This window comes from Myotis daubentonii, chromosome 4 (assembly GCF_963259705.1).
Source record: "Myotis daubentonii chromosome 4, mMyoDau2.1, whole genome shotgun sequence".
NCBI lineage: Eukaryota > Metazoa > Chordata > Mammalia > Chiroptera > Vespertilionidae > Myotis > Myotis daubentonii.
Genome location: NC_081843.1, coordinates 49,801,307 through 49,821,918, shown reverse-complemented (window position 1 = coordinate 49,821,918; position 20,612 = coordinate 49,801,307). Strand labels below are relative to the sequence as shown.

The 20,612-nt window shown below is 41.0% G+C and overlaps 1 protein-coding gene across 7 annotated transcripts in view; it reads left to right on the top strand.

Annotated features, from left to right (window-relative positions):
- Positions 1-20,612, top strand: part of DCP2 (decapping mRNA 2) — an 83,124-nt gene that overhangs the window by 39,679 nt on the left and 22,833 nt on the right. For 5 of the 7 annotated variants that reach the window (XM_059693900.1, XM_059693895.1, XM_059693898.1 and 2 more), the window contains 6 exons: positions 5,364-5,515; positions 11,346-11,473; positions 11,867-11,965; positions 19,669-19,821; positions 19,918-20,030; positions 20,135-20,242. In XM_059693900.1, the coding sequence (XP_059549883.1) occupies positions 5,461-5,515; positions 11,346-11,473; positions 11,867-11,965; positions 19,669-19,821; positions 19,918-20,030; positions 20,135-20,242 (656 nt within the window). In that variant the 5' untranslated portion in view covers positions 5,364-5,460. Of the gene's footprint in view, positions 1-1,088; positions 1,533-5,363; positions 5,516-11,345; positions 11,474-11,866; positions 11,966-19,668; positions 19,822-19,917; positions 20,031-20,134; positions 20,243-20,612 lie in introns of those variants that run through there. The other 2 variants (XM_059693901.1, XM_059693894.1) reach the window with 2 other exon arrangements.

Below are 20,612 nucleotides of genomic sequence, written 5' to 3'. Positions count from 1 at the left end.
AATAAAAGAAAATAAAGTATACCTTATTTTATAGTTGAGTACCACCAGAAAGTTTCTAATATGATAGGTGGAGATCAAATTATTAGCAAAATTCCAGCTGAGAGGAATATGAGACTATTCAGGAAGAAGAAAACTTTTAAAATATATTATTAATATCCTCATAGGGATAAGAAATCAACGAAGCAAGGCTATGATGCTACAACAGGGATCTGAAAGATAAAAGAGAACTCTAGAAAAGTAAAAACACTATAGGAGGGTAGGAGATAAATTTAAGAAATTCTCCAATAATTAGGAGAAAGACAAATATGGAAAACAGGTGAGTAAAATAAATGGCAATGGGACTCTAGAATAGATGTTAACAGTTTGGGCTTGATCATAGATGGTAACCTTTTTATATTTGAACAAAGAAAAAACACAAAACTTGGGCAGTTGTACAGGCCAAGAATGGAGGCGCAGGTGCTTGGCTAGGCAGCTCTTGCACTCGTGAGGAGAAATGCGAATCTGATGTACATGTGGGCATTTGGACAGAAACGAACAGAAAGGATGGGAGAGTAAATGGTGGAACTGACTCAACTAGTGACCTAGCAGGTGTATGTGGGCCTGTGGGTCTGATGTAAAAAGAGGGAGTGGGATCTCAAATGAATTTGAGTCAATTAAGCAAGATGACGAATGAATAATTAAGCAAGATGAAGAACGAGTGAGGAGACTAGCAGATTGGAGTGCTGTGTATAGATGTAGAATGCGGATTCCTGGGCTCAGGTTCACTATGTGTCGGATACTGGGATAAAGCCCTTGTCTTCACCTTCGGAGCTTGGTGTCCGAAGAGGGACGGAGGTGAACCACCACAAAGCTGGTGGGGGCAGCGGTGAGTGTGTATGCAGGATAGCTGATAGGAGGGATCGTGAATGCACACTCGCGCAGAGCTGAACGCGCCGGCGGGGCCCGCCCTGCCCGGGTAGGCCAGCCTGCGCAATGCAGAAGGCGTGCACACCACGCCCAGGTCCCGCAGTTGGTCTCTGGCCTGTGGGGAAGCCCTGAGCTCTCGACTTCCTGGTAGTGCGAAAGCTGCTTGGCGCGCATGCGCGTATCCACCCCGGGATCTGTCCCAGGCGGCGGGAAGTAGGTTTTCTGAGTAGCAATTGAACAGCTTGAAGACCACTGGAGACGACGGACCAATAAGCAAATGTCTCATTGGCTTACGCGCTCAGGCTCCCGACTCCCCAGCTTCCCATTGGGCCGTTCAAGTAGGACCGGGGCGTGGCTCCAGGGGCTCCGCCCCCGCCTCGGCCCAGCCTCAGGGGTCCTGGGCTAAAGACACCGGACGGAAGTGAGCGGGTTTCGCCCCTTCCCCCCTCTCGTCCCTGTGAGCCCCGCCGCCGCCGCGCTGCCCGCTCTCCGGCGAGCCGGAGTCTCCGAGCCGTCCCCTCGACCCCGGCCGCGCGGAGCCGGGATGCACTGCTCCTGCGGTGGGTCCTCATCATGGAGACGAAACGGGTGGAGATTCCCGGCAGCGTCCTGGACGATCTCTGCAGGTACCGCGGCGCCCGCGCCGTCCCGGCCCGTTTCGTCCTCTCACTGGTTTTCTCGGATTCGAGGCCCGGAGAGGCCTCCGCCCGCCGCCGTGCCCCCGCTTTCCGGCCCCAGCGTCGAGCCCTTTCCCTGGGGACCCCCCTCTCGGACGACACCACCCCTCTCTTTCCGCCACAGCCTCAGCCTCCCTAGTTCTCACCCCTCTTGGCGGAGCCCCGTAAGGGCCTCATTTTCTTAGTTCCCCAGTTACTGTGCTTTCCCTCGAGCGAAGGCGCTCCTCAGAAGCTTGGGTCGTTAGCGGTTTTGGGGTGCCCCCCCGTGGCTTTTCGGGCTCTGACCCTGACTGCCTGTCCCCCTCCTCCCTCCGCCTCACCCCCCAGGGCTGTTGAAAGGCCCTGAGGTTTTAAAGCTTAGAATCCCGGCCCCGGACGTGCGCAGGGAGCAGTTTTCGGACTTCCCCTTTCCCCGGTAACGCCGTTCTGCAAATTGTGTGCGGAATTACTCCTGTTCATCCCAAAACTTACAGTGGGGAGGGGGAACAATGCCTACAGTTGGTTTCCTTTTCATCCCTTGATTATCCTTAAAGGAAGTTCTCAACTTCAGGGTTTTAACTCCCGGCATACTTTTACAAGAGAAATTTCTTGCATTCTTCCCTTTTGTCAGCTACGATTTCAGAGAGCCAAACGTGTAACATAAACTTAAAGAAATATACATTTTCCCCCGAAGTGAAATTTTTGGTGCAGTACTACCCGAAGTTGTCGCCAGGTGTAAGGGGGCTGTGAAATATTTTAAATTACAAGTGAGTTAAAGCTCTGATAAAATACCTTTTCAGTGACAGTTATTTATGTCAACAAGTCTGACTTTTAGTAGTTGTCTTGCATTCACGCTTTTTTTTTTTAAAGTAGGAAACAACTAATATTTACGAGGTTACTAGGCGCCAGGTACTGAGTCCTCCCTTTAACATTTTATTTATTCCCCCAAACAGCCCTATTTGGTAGATGCAGTTATTTCCATTTTCACCTGACAGACTCAGAGGCGGTAATTTACCCAAGCTCACATTCATCCTATTTCAGAAAATCAAGGTTTGAAATAGGCCCTTTTCTTTACAGAGCTTGTGCTGTTTCTTCTACGCCAGGTGGATGTAATAGGAAATCAAATACAGCGTTTGAAGCCTCACAGAAGAAAGGCACATGTAAATAAGTAAATAGGATGGTTTTGCAACTAATAAGAAATGTCACTGTAGTTCTTTGGGGATGGTATGATTATAGTAGATTTGGATGAACCACTTAAAAGGCACTTATATTCTGTAATCCCAGATTTTGTAAAAAAGAAAGATTTGGTGTCTGTCTGTCTGGATAAATGACTAGAAGAACATGTTCCATCTTTCTTACCTATTCCTTCAGCTTCTATCTGGATGAACCTAAAATAAAAATTGAAAAATGGTAATATTTACATTTCATTTTGTAACCTTAGATGTCTGTTACACTTTTTACTATTGGTTGATTGCAAAAGCTGAACAATAATAAATAGCGTTTGTTATACAGTGTAACTATGTGCATGTTTTTCACAGTAAAGGCAAGTCTACAGGGGCTAGAGTTTTGTTTCTTTTCTGTCTGGAAACCTTGTTTTGTTTCTGTTCCATCAGTCATGTGACCTTCATAAAAGGTTCTTAAAAGCATTTTCCTTTCTTATATTTTACAGATTGATCAAAATGATGCTGCCTTTTAGTTTTTTTCTTTTTTTTCTCCCTTTAGTTTTTTTCCTTAATTCCTTCTAGCTATTCTTGAAATCCATTTTTTTTTTGCATTGACTGTTTTTTGGTGTTTTGCTTCATAGTTGGACTACGATTCTTTTGTATATATTTACCCCTCTCACCCAGTACATCCAAGCTTTTATTTATTTTTCAGTTACAGTTTTATATTCAGTATTATTTTGTATTAGTTTCAAATGTACAGCATAATGGTTAGACAGTTATGTACATATCCAAAGTTTTTTGCTGTCTTTCCACTTTCCCCCATCTGCTCCTTTATTATATTCTCAATCATGCAGAAGTTCTTTTTTCCTCCAGAGTTGACCTCTTAGAGACCTCCACTCTCCTAGTCCAGTCTGGACGGGTTCGCTTGCCCAAAAGCTAGTGTCCTAGAATTCCCTTTCACCGCGCTCCCTGGTTGTCCCTATTCTCTCGGGAACCTCATGTTTTATGCTTTCTTGGTTTTCATTCTTGTTTTGCTGGTGCACATTGTAATTTCCTTTGAGGGAGGTCATAATGACCTGTGACTAAAATGTGTTTCCCCTCTCACACTTCATGCTCCCACCTGATCCAGGGTCCACACTTTGAGTAACAAGGTTCTAGGAAACCAGTTTTTAAATTTATTTAATTTTTTCTTTGGCACGGCCCCGGTTTTCCTTAGATGTTGAGTGATTCTTGGTTGCCTTTTTATATTTACGGTAAGATGAGATAGTAGAAGGGCTTGTGGATAGGCTTCTCCTGTTACGTGAGTAGATAGAAAGGTGGCTCGTATACTGGAGGGCTCTTGAGAACCAGGGTGTGTGAGTTTTGCTTTGGGGTGCCAGTACCCAAACCTATCTGCTAAAGTTAGAAAACAGCCTCTGGTGGTGTTCCCTCTTTCCCCGATCGTTTGCAGGAGAAACTTATGACAAAGGAGTAAAAGTGATGTAGATACTACATAAATAGACCTTGCTGTGGGAATTTCTAGTTAAAGATATAGTAGATTGAACACAACATCTCACTAAAACAGTAAAGTTTTTTAAAAAATGTATTTTTGATTTCAGAGAGGAAGGAAGAGAGTGAGATAGAAACATTAATGATGAGAGAGAATGATTGATTGGCTGCCTCCTGCACATTCCCTACTAGGGATTGAGCCCACAACCTGGTCATGTGCCCTCATCAAGAATTGAGCCATGACCCCCTGGTTCATAGGTCAACGCTCAACTTCTGAGCCACACAGGCTGGGCTGTTTTGTTTTTGAAATGTGTAAATCCACAAGGAAAGGAAGAATGGATGAAGAGGTGAGCAACAACATTTGGAAACTATAAAGCAAAAAGGGAAAGTGGTATATGACTTAGTAGACATGAAGGACCAGAATGCGAGACTACTGTAGTAGTGCCAGTCTACTCCAGAATCAGAGAATACTGAAAAATGGTAGAAGTGAATTTATATATCTTATATACATACTAACAACCCTCTGCCCCTTCCCCCAGCTCAGCTCCCAGAATATGACAGCTTGGCCTTTACCTTCTAGGTAGGAGATTGGAAGGTTCTTCTCCAGGCATCTGACTAGCCCCATAAGGAAAGACTTAAAGATATTGACTGACATTGGAGGTTCCTCAAAGACAGTTTGAACTAGGTTCTGCAGATGAGGCTCTTTGGGATGTTTGTAGTCTATTAAAGAACAACAGAGTATTGATTTCTGTAAATTTTTTTGTAATACTTTAAATGTGAAGATTAAGCAGCTATCATTTTTTTCTGTTTGTATGAATGCATTTGCATATATTCTTAGAATATGTTAACAGACATGAGAAAATCCTAGTGAAGGTTTTCTTGTTCACCTTTAATTCATTGTTACTGAGCTCTTTAGTTTATTCCTGTATTTGTGAATAGAAGGTAAATGGCCTCTTAAAAAAAAAAAAATCACCTGTTGTTTTTTCCAGACTCATCTTCTCTATAGTAATTTCCCCAAATTTTGCTTTCTTGATCAGCACTGCACTCTTGGTCCTTTTCTCTGGTGATGGGTCAGGGATGAAGTAGTTAAATATGTTAAAATAAATCGTTATGGTTTGTAAATAATTTGTATATGTTTTGTTTTTGACAGCCGATTTATTTTGCATATTCCCAGCGAGGAAAGAGACAATGCCATCCGAGTATGTTTTCAGATTGAACTTGCCCATTGGTTTTACTTGGATTTCTACATGCAGAACACACCAGGATTACCTCAGTGTGGGATAAGAGACTTTGCTAAAGCTGATATCCTTTTTATTACTATAATGATTGTCTGTCTTTTTAGTAAAATATTTAGCACATTTTATTTTGCTTGTCCTTCAGAACTATCTATTTGATAAAAACTTGGTTTCTAAAAATTGTCAAATGTAAATAGTAGACACATTCAGTCATGCTCTTATTTTTATGTAGAGGATCCCTTGAAATGCACACTGATGATTACAATTAAATTTTATTAATTTTTTTTCTAAAATAGTTATCCTAGTTCTAGAAATCTGTGTTAGTTTCTTCTTCTTTTTTTGTGTGTGTTATTTTCTTCTTGCTGTTCAATTTAACCAGATGATCTTTAATCAGATTACTACCTATATGGGATAGAAATTCTTAAATAATTATTAAATACTATGTTCAAAGCAATGTTTTTGGTTCTGTGGCAACTAACAAAGAAGTCCTTGCCTTTGAAGAAGCATTTTTTTTTTCCAGATAAGATAGAAGCTTATCATAATTAGTTATAAGAATTACACAACTAAGATTATAAAAGAAGCTGTGTCACAAGGCAAAAAATTAGTGATTGCTAATGACCCTGATATTAAATGTTTTTAGAATTTTGAAAAAGGGTTAGAAAGATTTTAGACAAATTTATGTTTTTAAGGGAGTTTAGGATTTTTAAAATAGCTAGGAATGGGGAATATGTCCCAGGTAAAGAAAATGGATTGAGCAAAATTGGAGAGTTGGAACGTAATGTATATCTTGTAAGTAAATTAATTTTTATTGAGCAGAGGGTTCTTATAGGGATACTAGTGGCCCGGTGCACAGATTCATGCACATTGAAAGGAAATTAATTAGAACAGAGATCTCCAACCTTTTGGACCTCACGGACCAGCAGTGGTCCACAGACCACTTGGTTGGCTACTGCTGCTCCAAAGGTTTCCTTAAACCAGCTGTTGTCAACCTTTCGGACCTCATGGACCACCAGTGGACCACTGGTTGGTGACTGCTGAATTAGAAGGTGGCTGGTGGGGTGGGACTGGGTGAGAGGGGCCTTTCATGCCCTGGAGTCAACCTCCTGCGGTCCCTCCCCAGGCACGATGGCTCGAAGGGCGTCTGTGGAGTGAGCAGGGGTCCCTCCAGCAGGTGGGGTCCCTCGGCCTGGACTGTGGGGATCAGACCAAAACCAGCCCTCTGACATCCCCCAAGGGGTCCCGGAGTGCGAGAGGGCACTCTGCAAAGTTGCTGTTGTACAGGGTGTGGGACGCAAACGCAAGTGTGCAGTAAACCAACAACATAATCCATGGCTGAAGGTGGAATCGCGTGGCCCCGTGAGTAATTGGGCTCCCTCCTCTCTGGTTTCGGGTTTGTCACCCGAAAATCGCTGCTGCCAAGTCACTGCAGCTCGGCAGCTCCTGCATTGAGAGTCTGCCCCCTGGTGGTTAGTGTGTAACATACCTATCGGACAATTGGACGGTCGCTTAGTCTTTTATATATATAGATTTGCTATACAAACAGTCCTTGGGTTACGTCGGAGTTGACGTACGTTGTTTCATCTTGTACGTCATTTCATTTTGTACTTCGTTTCGTTTTCTACGTCATTTTATTTTGTATGTCATTTCGTTTTGTACATCCTTTGGTGGTTAAATCACCATCTCCCATTTATAAAAAAAAAGTTGCGTCATTTTGACATGTACATATGTGCTTTATGTTTTTTATTTATTTACCACAAGTAAAGGTCAGGAATTGTTATCTTTTAAATATTTTTTACTGTTTCACTTTATTACTGCTGTGTATGCGCTCCATGTGAGTGAGGTAGGTGCTTATGTAGGTGGGTTCTGACTTGCGGCGAAAATTGCGTTACGTCGTGCCGTAGGAACGGATCTCTGATGTAACCTGAGAACCTATATATAGATAATAGAAGATATGAATGGACAGTATATTGGGGGGGTTATGCGTTCTTAAATCTTGAGACAAAGTAGTTTGCATTTTATTCTGTAGGTCATTGTTTTTAACCATAAATCATGTGGTCAAATGGAATTGTACTCAACAAGTTCACTGTACCACACATTAGAGTTGAAATAGGGATAGGTGACCTAAAATAACCCTCACACTCATCTCCCTATAATTTTTCTTGAGCCCCATGAAATAAGGAACCCCAAAGGGGTCACTTTAAAACATAAAGGATTTTACTAAACATAGAAAGCCAGACTTTTATTGGAATACTAGGGGCCCGGTGCACGAAATTCGTGCACTGGGTGTGTGTGGGGGGAGTGTCCCTCAGCCCAGCCTGCCCCCTCTCACATACTGGGAGCCCTCAGGTGTTGACCCCCATCACCCTCCAATCGCCTGATCGGCACCTTGCCCAGGCCTGACGCCTCTGACAGAGGTGTCAGGCTTGGACAGGGGACCCCCATCTCCCCCCAATCACTGGCTCCACCCCCCCGCCCAAGCCTGACGCCTCTGACCCAGGCTTCAGGCCTGGGCAAGGGGACCATCATATCCCCCCAATCCCCGGCTCCGCCCCCCACCCAGGCCTGATGCCTCGGCCAGAGGAGTTGACCCTCATCACCCTCCGATCACCAATCACCGGATCGGCCCCTTGACCAGGCCTGAGGTCTCTGGCCTAGGTGTCCGGCCCGGGCAGCGGGGACCCGCAGCTGCAGCGGCCCCACGATCGTGGGCTCCGCTTTAGGCCCAGGCAAGGGACCCCTAGCTCCCGGGACTGCCAGCTTCGACCGTGCCCAGCTCCCATCGCTGGCTCCACCCCTACTTCCTGCTATCACTGGCCAGGGCGGCAAAGGCGCCTGATTCTCCAATCATGGCTGGGGGCAGGGCAAAGGCGGCCCCAGGGCCGCCTTTGCCCTGCCCCCCAGCTCTTAGCTCCCCCCTGGGTTTCCGATCACTGTCAGTGGCAGGGGGCTTCTTCCTGCTTTCCCTTTCGCCTCCCTGCATTGTGCCTACATATGCAAATTAACCGCCATCTTGTTGGCAGTTAACTGCCAATCTTAGTTGGCAGTTAACTGTCAATCATAGTTGGCAGTTAACTGTCAATCATAGTTGGCAGTTAATTTGCATATAGCCCTGATTAGCCAATGAAAAGGGTATCATCGTACGCCAATTACCATTTTTCTCTTTTATTAGATAGGATATCTTTCAGAACCTGTGCAGAAGCATAGGGCTTCATGAAATAGTTGATGTTGTGTCTAAACTTTATCCTTCTTTCCCCCTCCACAAATGAAGATATGGGATAATTATATTGAGATTAACCCACTGCCTGTCTTAATTACAAAGCTGTCAGATATGGTTGATTTCTTTGGGCTTTTTGAGGGCCTCTTTAGTTGTTATTACAAGTGTAAAACCAAGATGAAATTTAATATATAAAATTCTGGAACTCAAAAAATTTATTTTCATAAAATGAATTTATTGGTATGTTTTTCTTTAAACCAAACAACCAATCACAATATGAATATAATGCTGGCTTCTTTGAGGGTGTTTTGACATGCCTGTAACTACCAGTGTTTCTGTCACTTTGTTTGTTATGAAACCTTTCTTTCTACATTATGTTGGGACATCACTTGATCCTTATGCATCATTTGCATATTAGATTTCTTCTGTTTTTAGTTCCCAGAGCAGTTAAAGTGTTATTAGTATCCATATGATCTCTGAGATCAAGTGATTGTACTTGATATGTTATTATCCAAAATGATGGCAAATATGCTAATGTTGCATGTTTCTAGATTAACATCAAGATGAAAACTGAAACCTGCCTTGGCTGGTTTGGTTCAGTGGATAGAGCATCGGCCTGTGGACTAAAGGGTCCCAGGTTCGATTCTTGTCAAGGACACATGCCTGGGTTGTGGGCTTGATCCCCAGAGGGGGCTTGTAGGTGCAGCCAATCAATGATTCTCTCTCATCATTGATGTTTCTCTCTCTCTCCCTCTCCCTTTCTGAAATCAATAAAAATATATTTAAAAAAAAAAGAAAACAGAAGCCTGGCTCTTATGGCTCAGTGGTTGAGCGCTGATTCATTTCACCAAGAGGTCACCGGTTTGATTCCCAGTCAGTGCACATGCCTGGTGGGGGGACATGCAGGAGGCAGTTGATCGATGTTTTTTCCATTGATGTTTCTCTCCCTCTTCCTCTCTGTAAAAATTAATAAAAAACCTTAAACAGATGCAAACAGATTCTGGAGGTTTTCATAGAGGACTTGAGGACTCTTAAGAATCGAACCTGGGACCTTTCAGTCCTCAGGCCGACGCTCTATCCACTGAGCCAAACTGGTCAGGGCTAATTAATTTCCTTTTAATGTGCACGAATCCGTGCACGGGGACCCTAGTAATACAATAATTAATAACTCAAAAATAAACTACATGTTTTGTGTACTCACAACTGTAAATCTAATCTTGCTCCATCCTGTACTGTGCAGGTTTAAGTTTTATTTACTTTTAAAAAAAAATTATTTTACTCTGCCCTGTTTTTGGGAGGGAGCATGCCCGATTTCTTTTGAAACAGGCTATATTTTATTTAATACCCAGATTTACCTTTCTTTATAATCCTTAGTAAAATTTTGTCTTAAAAATGTTTTTAATTGTAAAAGCAGTACATGCACATGGTAAAGAAACACAGTATGTAGAGTAGTATACTTCATCCCTAATTCTACTTCCACAGTTAACCACTTTAACTTGTTCTGACAGTTTCTACCTCTTACCTGCCAGGAGCCGGTCCATCTTGCTGCTTGACACAGTCGCTGCAGGAAAGAAACATCTGCACAGCATATGTTTCAAGGGACCTGGCGTATATAGCATACTGTTCTTAATATGTTTGCTCCCCTTAGCGCTATGTGTTTTAACCAAGGTCACCTCTCTGAGAAAGGTTGTTTCCCCAGGTAGGGATTTTTCCCTGAATTTAGGGAGGGAATAAAACCCCTTAACTAAGTGCCAGGCGGGTAGTTAATCACTTTAACTATGAACAATCACACTTAAATCTTTACTCCCTGGAATGGAGATAAGAAACGCCCTAACCTTTGGAATAGAGATTGATAGGATTGGAATCAACTGGTATAAATACAGATGTAACAAGATAGCAGGACACAGAACCTAGAGACAGAACCTAGCGAGAGAACCTGGCTGAAGAACCTAGAGACAGAACCTGGCTACAGAACCTGGATAGAACATGGCAAGAGAACCTGACTAGAACCTGGTGACTGAACCTGGCTGGAGAACCTGGACAAAACCTGGCTGGAGAACCTACCGAGGGAACATGGCTACAGAACCTGGCTGGAGAACCTGGCTGGAGAACCTAGCAAGAGAACATGGACACAGAACTTGGCTGGAGATCCTAAACCGAACTTCGCTGGAGATCCTGACCAGAACTTGGCTAGAGATCCTGGCTAGGCTGCTGATCAACTGAACGCTGTCTCTGTGTCATTCCTTCTTCGCCGACTCCGTCCACACCTTTGGGGACCCCTGGACCTGCTGGGGTTGGACCCCCAGCATTTACCAGTATGTGTACTGTATTTGTTTCTTGCTATTCACTTCAGTGTCTGTTGAATTCTGATATGATGAATTTGACTCACTTAATGAGAAGTATTTGAGGTGTTCATATGGTCCTGAATTTATTTATGTTAACTTAGGGATCCAGGACTGAGTATCCAAAGCTTACTTAATTAGTGTCTCGGCTAAATGCACACGTTAACAATGACGTGTTCAAGAGAAAACAAATGTAAAATAAAAGCAAGAGGTTGTTAAGTGAGGTGAAAATTTGAGTAATTTCATAGAAAATACACAGATGATTTAAGTAGGTCTCTTTCTGTATATATGTGCTCAGGCTGTATTAGGGAAGAAAGTAACTTCCTTAACACTATGTATACTCTTCAGTCATTGTCCGTTTTTGCTGCCTCAAGGCGAAGACGTGGAAAAAGTTTTGGATGAATGGAAGGAGTATAAAATGGGAGTACCAACATATGGTGCAATTATTCTTGATGAGACACTTGAAAATGTGAGTGTAATAAAATGAAAGATTTTTAGTGAAAAAAATATAATTTTTATAAATGTTTGAAATTGGTTTTTTAATAAATATATTAGATTTTTAGTGCTAAAAGGTAAGATTTTGCAAATTTTGTCTGCATTCTGTCTTAATATTTTATACTTGTTACAGTATGGCTTATTGCAAAGAAGTGCCCTTTCATTGTTGAAATACTTTAAAATGGGCAGAATGCCTTTCTTCACGCTAGTAGTATATCCAGAATCATGGGAGATAATTAAAAGCAAGTACTGTATCAAATTATTGGTGATAACAGTTACCTGAAGGAAGGAGAAAAACACCTTTGCTTTTAGAAAGGAGCGTGGGAAAGCAAGACAAGTTTTATTTCTCTCTCTGCTTGTTTTGTAGGTACTACTGGTTCAGGGATACCTAGCAAAATCGGGCTGGGGATTTCCCAAAGGAAAAGTAAATAAAGAAGAAGCTCCTCATGATTGTGCTGCTAGAGAGGTGAGCTACAACTGTTGCTTCTTTTGTTCGCATCTCTCTGTCATTTACTCTTACTTGTTTCTATTTTCTTTCATTGTCTGTTATCTCTGTAACTCTTGTGGGGAGGGATATGATTTCTTCTTCCTTTCCTTTTAGAATTGGATTTGCAATTAGTAAAATGTTTTGGTTCAATTTGTCTTTTTTTTTTTTATCTTGGCTTTCAGACAAGGCACAATTTGAGCTTTTCTAAGAAATTGACATTTGTTGTTCAAAATCCACTCTAGCTTCCCACTACCTATAGGATAAAGTTTAATTCTTTAAGTATTGTCACTCCCTCCCTTACTCCAACACAAAACTTAGCCTTCCTAAATTTGTTTTTATTACAGTCAAAAGGATTTATTGTTTGTCCCTTGAATTTGACTGGTTTGTCTCAGCCTTAAACTTTTGCTTATATTTTTTTCCTACCTCTCTTCTTCCCGACTTTTCAAATCCTATCTGGGTACCTTTCTAGACCCGGCTCAATTTATCCTTTTTTTTTTTTTTTTTCTGAAGTACTGTCACCAACTAGTTCTATACCCAGGAACTGACCTTTTTTTTTTTTTTTTTTTTTTTAAATATATTTTATTGATTTTTTTACAGAGAGGAAGGGAGAGGGATAGAGAGTTAGAAACATCTATGAGAGAGAAACATCGATCAGCTGCCTCCTGCACACCTCCTACTGGGGATGTGCCTGCAACCAAGGTACATGCCCTTGACCGGAATCGAACCTGGGACCTTTCAGTCCACAGGCCGATGCTCTATCCACTGAGCCAAACCGGTTAGGGCGAGGAACTGACCTTTTTATTTGTAAGATGAGGTTTAGCATGGATAGTTTCTAAAGTTTATTCTTACTTAAAATTCTATTTTTAAATCTAACGAGTCAGCTCTATCTCACAGTAGTCTCTGAACTATAATAGCACTTGTCTTTATGCCTTGTGATAGATTGTGTACTGTGTTCTTATTTATCAATTCCTTATCATTTATCATCATTATTATTTTTGATTCAGTATTTTCCTGCATCACTGTTCATGTCCTGGTTTAAGTTTGGGTATAATTATTTGTGAGGGATACTAGTTAACATTTTTATAAACCACCAGTAATTATTTATCATACTAAAATCATTAGTGGTTATTTACTTTGGAGTAGGATCTGACAATTAAAAATGCTACATTTTAAATTCATCATAAAATAGCTTATTTAAGCAAGTATTTGCAACAGCTTATAGACAAAGCCGTTATATACAAGTAAGTGAAGGATTATGCACACCCCTTAAAAAATTGAAAGCTGTTTAGGTAGCAGGTGAGGAATTGCCACATTCCTTCTTGTTTCTGTGTGTGTGTGTGTGTGTGTGTTATGTGCTATTGAGTTGGCTCTAGCTCTTGACGACTCAGAATGATCGATATCTACAATGTTCTGTTCTCAACAGCCTTGCTCAGCTCTGGAAGACTTATTCTGATGGCTTCTTTTATGGAGTCAGTCCATCTCATATTTGGTCTTCCTGTTTTCCTGCTGCCTTCTATTCCCAGCATTATTGGGCTTTTCCAAAGAACCCTGCCTTCTCATGATGGCAGGAGATGCATTGGAGCACTTGTAAAAGTCTTCCCTATTAGTCTTCCAACTCTGTAGTCCTCTTACTTCTGAAGAAGGACAAAATAGGAACCATAGCATCTTACTTAGAGGAATTGATCTGTAGCCCTGTTCATGGAGTTAGACTTATGGCAGAGACAGTTGTCATGAGGTTCTGAAAAAATACTACATTAACTGGAATAACAAATTTAGGCTAAATGGAGTGAGCTCAGCTCAGCTGTCTCTGTAATTGAGTCTTGGGAGAAATTGGAGGAAATCAGATACCAACACTTGTAAAACTGAAGTATCCTGGACCCAAGAGGTCTTTCTGCATCTACCACTAGAACCCTCTCTGTGAGGAGTGTTATGCACTACTAGAGGCTCAGTACACAGAATTCGTGCAGTCGGCGGGTGGGGCTCCCCTCAGCTCAGCCTGCTCCCTCTCACAGTCCAGGAGTTCTTGGGGGACATCCTTAGTGCTGCTGCAGAGGCAAAAGAGGTTCCCGCCACCACCGCTGTGCTCGCCAGCCTTCTGGCTGAGTGGCGCTCCCCCTGTGGGAGCTCACTGACCACCAGGGGGCAGCTCCTGCATTGAGCGTCTGCCCCCTGGTGGTCAGTGAGTGTTATAGCGACCTGTTCCGCCATTTGGTCGACTTGCATATTAGCCTTTTATTATATAGGATATTGGAAAGAATCAGGATGATGCAGAAATAGGATATTTGAGGTAAGAGAGAGGCAGTTAACCTGTGAGCTGAGGCACCCAGTTTTCACTTTGCTTTATCTTGTTCTCTGCTCTGGGATACTAACATAAAAGGTGGTCCTGTTGATGTGGTACTAATTTCAGTAATGACTATAGATTACCATAATTTGTAAGACAGTAAATAAAATTTATTCTTAGGGCATGGGGAATGGGAGAATGGAATGTGGATGATAAGATCTAAGAGAGTCTTGTGGGGAGGGATACAATCATTATGGGAGGTTATTTCCATTTTACAGGTAAAGAACTGAAACTGAGCAGTTTATTAATGTGCCTAAGGTCACACAGTTAGTAAGCAGAAGAACGGGCATGTAAAACCCTGGTAATTGGGTTCTGGAGTCAATGTTCTTGACTACTACAATTTAGGTAGTCAAGGAATATTTGCAAATGGGTGAGTATTTCTAAACACAAACAGATGAAAACAGAAATAATTTATGACTTTTAAGTATCTATTTTCTAATAAAATTTACTTTTTTTAAAAATATATTTTATTGATTTTTTTACAGAGAGGAAAGGAGAGAGATAGAGTTAGAAACATCGATGAGAGAGAAACATTGATTAGCTGCCTCCTGCACATCTCCCACTGGGAATGTGCCCGCAACCAAGGTACATGCCCTTGACCGGAATCGAACCCGGGACCCTTCAGTCCACAGGCCAACGCTCTCTCCACTGAGCCAAACCGGTTTCGGCAAATTTACTTTTCTGATTTGGATCAATATGAAATTTTTGTTTTAGAGTTTTTGTTTGGCTCTGAGGAACCATAGTTCTTAAATTCAGGGAAAAATTATTTCACTTTGATAATAAGAATTGATCTTAACTTCTATCCCTTCTGATCTACATAACATCCTGATAAAGGACCTTGTCAGAAAAGGTTTGAGTTTAATTTATATAAAATTGTGGATTAGAATTAAAAAAAATTTTTTTATGAGTTTCTTTGAGCCCAAACTGATGACAGTTGCTGGGAAGCAAGATCTCAAATGCTCCCTGGATTAGAATTTTTAAAGGCAAGTCTTTTGACTTGTATTCCTGATTTTTAAATGACCACCTTTGTCATAAAGAAAGAAAGGTTTTGCTATTAAGGTAGAGTATTGCTGTATTAGTCTACATAGGCTGCCACAACAAAATACCACAGACTGGGTGACTTAAGAGAAATTTTTGTTCTGAGTTTGGGAAGTCCAAGGTCAAGGTACCTGCTGATTGGATTCCTGGTGAGAACTCTCATCCTGGCTTTCAGATGGCAACCTTCTCACTGTATGTTCATGAGACCTTTCCTGGATGCCTGTGTGAGTGCAGAGAGAGAGGGACTAGTGTCTCTTCCTTTTCTTATAAGAGCATTCGCTTTATTAATCCCACCCATGTGACTTCTTTTAACCTTTATCACCTCACAGGCCCTATCTCCAAATATAGTCACGTTGTGGGCTTGGACTTCAACACAAGAATTTTGAAGGAACACAGTTCAGTCCATAGAGGTTGCCATTTTTGAGTGATGAAAGTATTCAGTTAGTTCTAGAGTTGCAGTTTGTCATTCTGCTACTGGGTGGTGCTGCAGTATAAGATAAACAGCACTGTTTGAGAGGAGGAACCACCTGTGTTCAGTCTCAGTTGAAAATTAGATTGCTATTCCATTCTTAATGGGAGTTTATATTAATATCACATTGTTCCTTTCATTTTCACCTTATTAACATATAAGGAGAGGTTTTGTCCTAATTTTCAGCTGCCATTCATTAGACTTAGGCTGATGTCTTAAGCACCTTTTCTCTTGCTTTTAAGTTATGCTGTTCTACCATGGATTAAGTTGCTAATATTTTAATTTGATTATGATAATAGCATTTTATTTTGGTCTATTATAATTATATTAATATTATTATTTCACTATATGTTGCCATCCAGAGGTATTTTGTTAGGCTCTTGCAGAATTTGACACATCCCATAAGGGCTGTGTATATGGACTGAGCTTAAAGAAGCAGGGGCAAGCAGGCTTCTCAGGGAGAAGGTTTTTTGTTTGTTTGTTTTTTAAATTGATTTGAAAGAAACCAATTTTGTTGTTCCACTTACGCATTCATTGATTGATTGTTGAATCTGCCCTGACCAGGAATCAAACTTACAACCATGTCATATGGGGATGATGCTTTATCTAATCAACTGAGCTTACCCGACCAGGGTCAGGGAGAAGGTTTGAATGATTGTTGTTGATAGAAAGCTAAGGTTTGTCTTACTTAGTAATTTCCAGTTTTCTCTTTGACTTTTTGGTTCACCTTTGTTAATTGTTTTTTTCTGATCACTTTTATTCAGTGAAGTAGATTTAGGACAAAAATGAAAAATGTTTTCTAGATATTGTTGAAAGGATATATTAGGATAACCTCACTATTTTTGTTGTGGTGAAAGATCATCTGATCTTGAGAACAGGCAAGTGATACTTGGCGGTTCACTTGTAGTTTTAAGATTTTATATTGTTGCTTATATTTGGCAGAACAGTATGTTTTATTGTAATGAATCTGACTCTGCAATTGTATGATTTTTATCTTTGTAGAATTTATACAGAGGAACTACTGGTTGGCTTATTTTACCTCTTCCTACACTTTTAAAGGACATAGGTAGAGGATTTCATCATTTGTCTATGCTGGTGCTCTTTGGGTACCATGTTTTTAAATCTTAGTTAGGGATTTTTATCTGATATTATTTGAGAAGTTAATGCATTCTATGTGCCAGGAAAATTATGCATTACAGATATAGGAATGGATTTGATTCACAGAAGGTGTGATACTAAATTTTTTTGTTGTGCCCTGGCCAGTGTAGCTCAGTTGGTTGGAGTGTTGTCCCCTGCTTAAAAGGTGGTAGGTTCGATTCCTGGTCAGGGCATACACCCATGTTGTGGGTTCGATCCCCAGTCAGGGAATGTGATGGAGGCAACCAATGAATCAATCAATCTCTCTCTCTCTCTCTCTCTCTCTCTCTCTCTCTCGCCCCTCTCCCTCTCTCTTTTGGGGGCATGTCTGTCTGTCTCCTCTCTTTTCCCCCCTTTCCTTCTCTCCCTTCCTCTCTCCCCCTCTCCTTCTTCCCCTCTTTTTTTCTTCCCTCTCTTTCTGTCTCAATCCATTTGTGTCTGTACATGTGTGTTATTCAAAAATTTTCCTGGTAAATACTGCCCTGACCAGAAATTGAACCTGCAACCTTTTGGTATACGGGAGGATGCTCCAACCAGCTGAGCCACCCAGCCAGGATAATCAATATGTATTTTTTCCCCACAGTTTAGCATATTTAGGAGTGTATAGAAATTGTGATAGAAATGAATTAGGTATCCTGGAGGAACTTAAATTGGCAGTCACAGACTGCACATGCCTGAGAGAAGTATAGATAGTCCCTATTGAGGAAGATAGGAAGATGTACATGAACTGATAAGGAGGGAAGACACAAAAAGAATGGGTAGAAAGTTCCTCCATACTCTTACCTTGTAAGAGATTCAGGCCTGTGCACATGTCTTAATGTCTCTGTCCCACTGGTTGATGAGGAGATGCTAAATATAGAGGGAAGGGGAGAAACTCCAGCATAAAAGATCCACAGTAATTTTTAACCACTGAGTGTCCAGAGTTGTTTTGATTTTGAGGGTGAAGTGGGTAAGAACATTGTCAGAGTAATATAATTGTTACTTGAAGGAGAACTTTAAAGCTAAAAGAGACTAATGGTTTTTTATTTTAAAATATATTTTATTGATTTTTTACAGAGAGGAAGGGAGAGAGATAGAGAGTTAGAAACATCGATGAGAGAGAAACATCGATCAGCAGCCTCCCGCACATCCCCCACTGGGGATGTGCCCACAACCCAGGTACATGCCCTTGACCGGAATCGAACCTGGGACCCTTCAGTCCACAGGCCGACGCTCTATCCACTGAGCCAAACCGGTTTTGGCTGGTTTTTTATTTTAAACAGAAGCCCAGTATTTAATCAGATTAAGCCTGGCTTCTTTGGTTGATGAAAAGGTGAGGGTTAGATGTAACATTAATTCCTGAGATTTATGTTCTTTCAGTTCATCCTTCCCTGGCCTTTGAGGCCTTACTGAGGAAAGGCAGTCTTGGAACCATTAACCTAGCGCCCTAGTTTTCAGTTCTTTTGCATTTATATCCCCACCCCCATCCAATTGGTTGTAGCTGTACTTTTGAAATCTGTCCACAATTCAATTTTCATGTTTGAAAAAGTTTTATTTATATAAGACATTTTTAAATCTGTAGTTTGGTATACATATCTATTCATGGATCCTGTGAATAAAATCCATATGTGATCCCCAGTGATGTACTTTTCACAGATTAGGAACCACTGATATATTCTAATTCTAACATTTTAAGGTTTCTGGACCCAGTTACAATATGTATGTGGCAGTTTCTTCACTCCAGCAAGCATTTTTGGATACCAGCTGGGCATCCTATAATTCAACTGAATTCTAACATGATGTACTCAGAGATAGTAGCATCATATTCTGCAGGTTAAGGGCTCAATCCCACAAGACTGCCCTCCACTTCAGATGGCAGTCACAAGTCCAGGTTGTCACTTGTGATTCTGACCAACTGGCTGTAGATTGAAGGTTCCAACAATCCCTTTCTTGGGCTTGATTAATTTGCTAGAGTATCTCACAGAACTCAGAAAAAAACATTTTACTTACAAAGCATCAATTAATTAGAAAAGAATATAACTCAGGAATAGCGAGATGGACTAGATGCATCGGGCAAGGGATGGGGAAAGTATGAGGAGCTTCCATGCCTTCTCCTAGAGCAGCACTCTCCAAATCTCGTGATCAACAACCTTGAAGCTCTTGAACTCTGTTCTCGGGTTTTTGTGGAGGCGCTGTGACTCTGGTATAGTCTATTAAGTTATTGGCCATAGCTAATGAGCCCAGTCTCAGCCTCTCTTCCCTTTCAGGAGGGTTCCAACCCTCTACTCACTTGGTTGGTTCTCCTGGCAACCAGCCTCCATCCTTCCCAATGGGTTTAAAAATCACTTCATTAACATAACAGAAGATACCTTTGATGCTCTTATCACTTAGGAAATTCCAAGAGTTTTAGGAACTGCACCAGAAAGAAGACCAAGTGAAAATATATTTATTATTGTAAATCACAATATCACACATCTCCCTTCATTGAATAGCTGAAGAAACTTAGACTCAGCTATTAAAGAGGCTTTACCATAGTGGAACAATTCAGTAGAGAAAGAGCTAGAACTAGACCCTGGAATATTCTGACTTCTTGCCTAGTGCTTTCATGCCTTTAATTGCCTGGATATATCTGAATTTTCACCTTTGAAATAAGCAAATTTTAATAAATTGGAGGTCTGACAGCAAAAATTGAAAATCATCCAAATTTTTTATTTCCAGGTCTTTGAAGAAACTGGTTTTGATATCAAAGATTATATTTGTAAGGATGATTACATTGAACTTCGAATAAATGACCAGCTTGCTCGATTGTACATCATTCCAGGAATTCCAAAAGACACAAAATTTAACCCGAAAACCAGAAGAGAAATTCGGGTATGGAATTGAAAGTACTTCCAGATTGCTGAATGAAGTAGGAAATTGCTTTCAGAAACTCTGATAATCATTAACTATGTGTTTCTTGTGTTTCAGAACATTGAATGGTTCTCCATAGAAAAATTGCCCTGTCATAGAAATGATATGACCCCAAAATCCAAACTTGGTTTGGCTCCTAACAAATTTTTTATGGCTATTCCCTTTATCAGGTATGTTCATATTTCTTAAAATAAAAAAACTAACCATCATAATTCTGATACTCAGTTTCTTCATACAGCCAAGTTTTAAAAGTGAATTCTTAATCTTTCCATAGACCATTAAGGGACTGGCTTTCTCGAAGATTTGGAGATTCCTCAGACAGTGACAATGGATTTTCTTCAACTAGTAGCACACCAGCTAAACCTACTGTGGAAAAATTGAGGTAAAGAAATGTATTCATAGGATTCTGACTTTCTGGTAGTTTTTAATACAGTAGCATTTTGCTTCTAAATTTTGCAGAGGTATTGGATTCCTTGATAGGAACTATTTTGTTCCTGTGTTCTTGAAACTTTTTTTATGAGATGAAAGGGAAGGAGCTTCTGGCACATTTTAAAAAGTATACAAAGAGAGTACCAACTCTTGAGATAGATCGAAGAGGAGGAAAAGAGAAATCATCTGTGTGTGTGTTTTTATACTGTTACTTCTCTGTTCTCATATTCGACCTTAGAGATACTCGAGTTTCTGAAGACAGTTAGATGGAGGATATGTTGAGGTCTGTTTTTTGTGTAGAGGAGGTGAAGGATGCTGATGTA